At 31.7% G+C, this 6,696-nt stretch overlaps 1 protein-coding gene across 1 annotated transcript; it reads left to right on the top strand.

Moving 5' to 3' along the window:
- The first annotated feature begins 181 nt into the window (after window positions 1–181).
- Window positions 182–6,330, top strand: LOC105390974 (protein artichoke). The gene is made up of 3 exons (XM_048627721.1): window positions 182–367; window positions 1,258–1,332; window positions 2,174–6,330. Exons 2-3 carry the CDS (start codon window positions 1,320–1,322, stop codon window positions 5,479–5,481), a joined length of 3,321 nt encoding a protein of 1,106 aa, XP_048483678.1. The 5' UTR covers window positions 182–367; window positions 1,258–1,319; the 3' UTR covers window positions 5,482–6,330.
- The last annotated feature ends 366 nt before the right edge of the window (window positions 6,331–6,696 follow it).

Below are 6,696 nucleotides of genomic sequence, written 5' to 3'. Positions count from 1 at the left end.
GCAATATTCCCACGGGATTTTTTTAAGGCTAAGCGAAGCTTGCGGGAACTGTTAGTAGAATTGTAACTGTTTGCGCTGAGGGTGGATACGCATCTCTTTTGTGACTATACAATTTGTACAATGTACATATTATTGTTCATAGATAACAATATTATATCCTGTGCCTCGGTCCCTAATCTTCGATTGTTTATTGTTCGTCAGACACCTCAAACATTATATAGACAGCCTCAGATAGAGACGGTTGATTCAAATATAATGATGAAAAGTCTGAACTTTAATAAGTGAATAACCTGTTTTTTATGTCCTTTACGGTTACTTACTGAAATGGTAGAAGAACAGTGAAATTATAATATATGCGTATTTTATGGTAAGTAGCTAAATATACATATGTATATTTTAAGAATGTTATTATAAAATTATACCTCCTCACTCAATAGGGATGGATAAATAGATAACCTACTATTTGGACTTACTTTTGGAGAAAGACACCCTAAGGGGCTTTTTTCCATTCGATAGAGCCTAGTGCAGGTATTTATACAGAGAATAGACTAGGATACGTACCTACAGTCTCGGAGAAGGAAATCTCATCCTTGTCAAAATTATTTTAACCATCTTTTTCTTATTATTTCGGTGATAAACACTAAGGGGTTTGGGTGTAGGATTTGTCACCACGGTGAAAGGATCAACCTCTGAAGAATAGAGTCAGGAGTAGTCAAGACGTCAGCTGATGGCCCAAGTGCACAGGGGTCACTCCATATGACGAAAAACTAAGTTTATCTAAACTAAGTCTGCACGACGGCTCTCGTTCGTTCGTTTTTCGTCAGTATAGAGTAACCCTTCAGGGTGTGCCGAATATAAAGTAAAGTTGATACGTCACTCGAGGTTGATACGTCAGTTCAGTCATTTAGGGCGACTTGCACAAAAATATGAAGGGCCTCGATCTCTTAGGGCCACTTGCACAAACGTTTAAATCTAGATTTAGTGTCAAAGGATTCTATAGGAATAGATTTCGATTTCCATGTAATAAAAATATGTGATACAATTTTTATTTACAAAATCTAGTTAGTTAGTTAATATTTAATTTTATCTATGTAGTTATAAGTTTTTCTAGCACCTGTTACATTTTACATAGTCGTGATTTACAATAATAATAATATGTGGGCATAATATGTGGGGACATCTTCACACACGGCCATCCGACCCCAAGCTAGGCAGAGCCTGGAAAACTTAATTTACAAAATGATCATATTGTTTCAGTTAAATTGTTATCGATCCCAAAACCTAATGGAATAAAGCTGGCGACTTCGCCGACTGCGACAATGAGAACGAAAAGTGAGTTATACTTATCATCATCATCATCATCAGCCAATAATCATCCACTGCTGGACATAGGCCTCTCCCAAGGAGCGCCACAACACTCGGTCCTCGGCCTTCCTCATGAGACCACTACCCGCTACCCGCCTAAGGTCGTCAGTCCAGCGGGCAGGAGGGTGTCCCACGCTGCGTTTGCCTGTTCGTGGTCTCCACTTGAGAACTCGTCTACCCCAACGGTTATCGGTTCTTCGGCAGATATGACCAGCCCACTGCCACTTCAACTTGCATATTTTGACAGCTATGTCGGTAACCTTAGTTATACATATACTATAGGCACACCTTTAACTTAATTTCTCCTGTACTTCCTGTGGGTTGACTGGTAGAAAATGCTTTTAGCATAAAGTCCACCCTTTGTACACTTATTTATATATTTGTGCAATAAAGGATTAAATAATAATAATAAATAACTGCACTCACGAGCAATGAAAAAGTTCCAGTGACAATCGTGTCTAATTACTCCTAAACGGAAAATACTAACTTAATGACGCCGTCTGCGATATTGAAGTACATTTAACAGCTATACAGTGCCACAAACTTATCTGTTCCGGTGAGAGCTGACGTAAATTTCTAATATTTTTAATGCTATAAGATTTTAAGTTTTCCAGTAGTGGTAATTAGCCCTTGCGGTTTTAATAAACCCATCTAATCTATATCAATATATCATTCATTAGAAAGTAATGAGATATCCTGGATCAATTTAGTTCGCTCTAACCGGAACAGATAAGTTTGTCGCACTGTACTTACACCCAAATAATGACAATAGACACTGATTATTAACTATTTTTTTCTTCTTTTTCAGCTTCTATATTTGTTATGGTCTGCTGGCTAAGTTTGGTGCCAATAGAAGCTTGTCAAGTAACTCAACTCGAGTGCAGAATAAATATGATTTGCACAGACGACATCACCTTTGGAGAGCCAAATAACAAACAATTGTGTCAACCATTCCAACACCGAGGTTATTATAATGGTTATGACTATGGCCAACGTGATTATGACGCATATAGAGGATTCTCTTATGACTTGAGTTATAACGGACCCAGCTCTAATTTACACCTACTAAACTCTAACCAATTAACTAAGATACAAAAGTTAAATTTACACGACAGCATGTATGATTCAATACCTGATATTATACTTAAAATGGAGAATTTAAAATACCTTATTTTAAATCGGAATGCGTTAACGCAAGCTGATTTTTCAAACTTAAGGAATCTAAATTATCTTGAAAAGCTTGACTTGTCTAACAATCTAATAGACAGTATTTCAGGCAGCTCAAAACTTGCTTTTAACAATTTGAAATTCTTAAATATGTCCTACAACTCGCTGAACAATTTGCCAAAAGATATGTTTCATGCATTTCCTGAGTTATTTTCTCTTGACCTATCATACAATGAAATAAATTCCCTCGATTTCATGTCTTTTAATGGTATAAAACATCTTAAGTACCTTAATTTGACGCACAATAAAATTTTCGACCTAAATTTATCTCTTTTAAGAATTGGTGACATTGAGGAACTTGATCTTTCATATAATAAAATGATTAACATAAACGCACATGAATTCAAAATGTTTGTAAATTTAAATGTTTTAGACCTTAGTCATAATTTAATAGTTAGTATCGATCCGGACGCCTTTAAAACAATGCACTCTCTGTCAAGCTTGGACTTAAGCTACAATAATATGGAGGCATTGGATAAATATCTATTTAAAAATCTATCCCTCTTACAAAAAGTTGATTTGTCTTATAATCAAATTACAGAAATTTATCCTAATACGTTCAAGGACAATAATATTTCTTTTATTTCTTTAACAAATAATAATTTGAATGGTTCTATTTTAAAATACACGTTTCAGGGCCTTTCAAAAATAACTGAATTAGACTTAAGTTTTCAAGGCTTAACAACTTTGGATGATTATGCATTTATTGGGTTAGATATTCTTCGTACACTTTTGTTAAATAATAATGAGTTGCAAAATCTACCTTCGAAATGTTTTCAAGGACTTGATAATTTAAACCAATTGGATTTATCTAATAATAAGTTAGTAAATATAAATTTTGAATCTTCGCTCTTAACGCAGTTATATTCTTTAGATTTATCAAATAATGATATTACACACATATCAACTGGTGATTTCACTAGTTTGACATCTCTAGAATATCTTAACTTATCAAATAACAGTGTTAGTAATCTCAAGTCTAACTCATTTGAAAATCTTTTTAACCTAGTTAATTTAAATATTTCTGGAAATCGACTAAATGGGTCTTTACACAAAAATACGTTCGTTGGTTTGAGTTCCCTGCCTAGTCTAGATATTTCAAAAAATATGTTAAAAAGTGTTGAAAACGGCTCGTTTAGTGGTATGGATCACTTAAATGATTTGAAATTATCGTATGGTAATATAAATGAAATTCAGTATAATGCATTTATTGATATTTATAATATAACGTATCTCGATTTGTCTTACAATCAAATTGAGGTTTTTGTTGTGAATACTACCAGCTTAGAAAATGTACAAGAATTTATTTTACATAATAATTTATTGACTGTTATCTCATTTGAAAGAATGTATGGACTGAAAAAGGTGATTTTATCTAACAATAAAATGAAAAATATGTCTATTAAAACATTCAAAGATCAAAAATATCTCCAACACTTAGATTTATCTCAGAATGGAAACCTTACATTTGATTTTCCTATAATACAAAATCAGAACCGTATTAATAAGTTGATTTTGTCAGGTATAATCAATAAATTAGTATTTACAGATTTTATAAATAATAACATCGAGCAGTTAGATTTTTCGAACAACAATTTATCTAATGTTACACTTATGGATTTTCAACATTTAGGACATTTAAAAACTCTAAATTTGACTCGGAATACGATAGAAACAATTCAATCTGGTGATTTTGTTGGGTTGAAAAAAATAAGAGATCTTGTTTTAAGCTACAATAAAATTGAATATATTCAACCAGGTTCATTTATAGATAATTCGTTAATGTTAATATTAGATATTTCTTATAATAATTTAAAAACTATAAACTATGGCGTTTTTTCTGGTTTAATAAATCTAAAAGTTATAAATTTATCATATAATAGAATAAATACATTAAAAAATTATCATTTTTCTGAACTTTCTGACTTAAATGAACTTATTGTTGATCATAACGAAATTGATTACGTTGGTTTAGAATATTTTAAAAGAACAAAATTAAAAATATTGAGTGTTGGAGATAATCCGATAACTTGTGACATTTTGTTCAGAATAAAAAAAAATCACGATAGAGATATAAACATAACTGCAATAAAATTTGATTATAACACTGAAAACGTGGATGGTATTACTTGTAATAGAAATCAATTTAATGGCATTAATTTTAATGAAATTGAAAATACTAACAAAACACAAGAGTTACTAAAAGCAATTTTACTAAATTTGCCATCGAAAAGTTCAGAAAGCAAGAGTCAAACAATATTACAGGATATAAGAGAAAGCATTAAAAATACATCATATTTAATGATTGAAACATTAAAAAGAATGTCTAATTTAACAATTTCTTCCGATAAGTTCGAATTAAAACAAAACGAACGCCTATTTGAGGCGACTTTAAATCAAACAACGTCAATTGAACACACTCAAAATAAAACAAATCAACTTCTTTATAAAATTATAGAAATAGCAAATACAATTAAACTACAGAACGCTGTTGAATTAAATCAAACACTCTATACATACTCTGTACGTACACCGAAAAATTTGAAACTTGATTTAGATGATAGTCTAACGGAAATTCAAGACAAAATTAATCAACTGGAAGATAAGATTCGAAATTTGAATTCAAGAATCAACAAAAACCTAACGGAAACATTTGCTGTGACAACTATGAAACCAAATAATGAAAAACTATCATCGGGTACTGAAAATCTGTCAGATAGATATAAGCCTTCGTCATTCTTATTTATAGAAACATGTGTGGCTTTAATATTATTAATACTTGTATGTTTTATTTTGTATAAATTTTACAATTCCAAATTATTTATGACTTCTCATAGGACTCTGAGTAGAAGAGACATGGTTGACTCCATGGAAAATACAAATTTATAAAAATTTTCATTTTACCTTTAAAGGGTCTTTGTCAAAATACTGATGATTTTATTGATGGCTTTCATCAGCTTGCATCAGTTTTAATGTATAAAATATTACCTATACTGTTTTTTTTCTTATTTTCATTGTTACAAGCATATAAAGTTTTTAGTTTTTTAGAAGGTACTTTTTTAATCCAAATCAAATTATAATAATATATATAAATTATAGGCGCACACGATCTAAGGGTTCCCATTACGCTGGCTGCGTTACCACGCTGTACAGCGAGGGAGATCCTCTGCATCAAGTACGCCCCAGAGAGGTTGTCATTGCCTCGCTCCCTATCCCTTCGTTTATTAGTTAGTTATGCTATTATTATGTACAAATGAATAAGAAGCACACCCTTATAAGGGTGACTTGCACCATACAGTATAAATATGATTTTTTGCTTTGACAGTATAGAGTGTCAGAGTAAGTACCAATTTCTCCATGGTCGGTCGGAGCATAACCAGAGAGTAGTGGTTGACTTTTGACACATCTGTCATGAATTTTATATGGAGATGACGTATAATTGATGAATGATAACCGGTCGGTTAGATAACCGACTATGGTGAAGTTGGCACTAAGGCTGCAAATTGCAATAGATATAAATAATACGTTTAAATATTTGGTTTAAGTCTAATTAGTAATGAATTTTAGGTATTTTATTACGGCAACTAGTTCTATAGTGTAGTTCTTTACGATCAATTAATGGTGCATAGCATAGGTACCTTGGTCTAGTCCATAAGTGATTTTTCTGTAAAATTAATCTTGTAGTCTAAATTTAAAATTGAATTGTAATAAGTAAATATAATTGTGTTTAATCTATAATATTGTTTCTTTAATACCACATACTACTATATCTAACCGAGTGCAAATTTAATATCTGTCTTTAAACAAATATCTGTCCCGGCCGGCAATCGAACCCGGGACCTTCCACATAGCAGTCAGAAGTCAGACAATTTAGTACCTGTTTAGCTATTTTCGACGCATAATTAAATTGGTTTCAAAATTACATTATTTCTAACTTTTGTTTTTAATTCTTTTATTTTTTTTCAACTAAAGACGCAACATTTAGGAAGTGAAAGTGACGAATTAAATAAGAAAATCATTTTTAATTATTGTCTTCGGGTCCGATTCTGTTTATCAAAATTGGTTCGCATTCTGGGCTTGATCATACACTGCTGCTTTAAAATA

This window comes from Plutella xylostella, chromosome 19 (assembly GCF_932276165.1).
Source record: "Plutella xylostella chromosome 19, ilPluXylo3.1, whole genome shotgun sequence".
Taxonomy (NCBI): domain Eukaryota; kingdom Metazoa; phylum Arthropoda; class Insecta; order Lepidoptera; family Plutellidae; genus Plutella; species Plutella xylostella.
The sequence above is the reverse complement of the archived record's forward strand: the minus strand, read 5'-3'. Positions and strand labels throughout refer to the sequence as shown.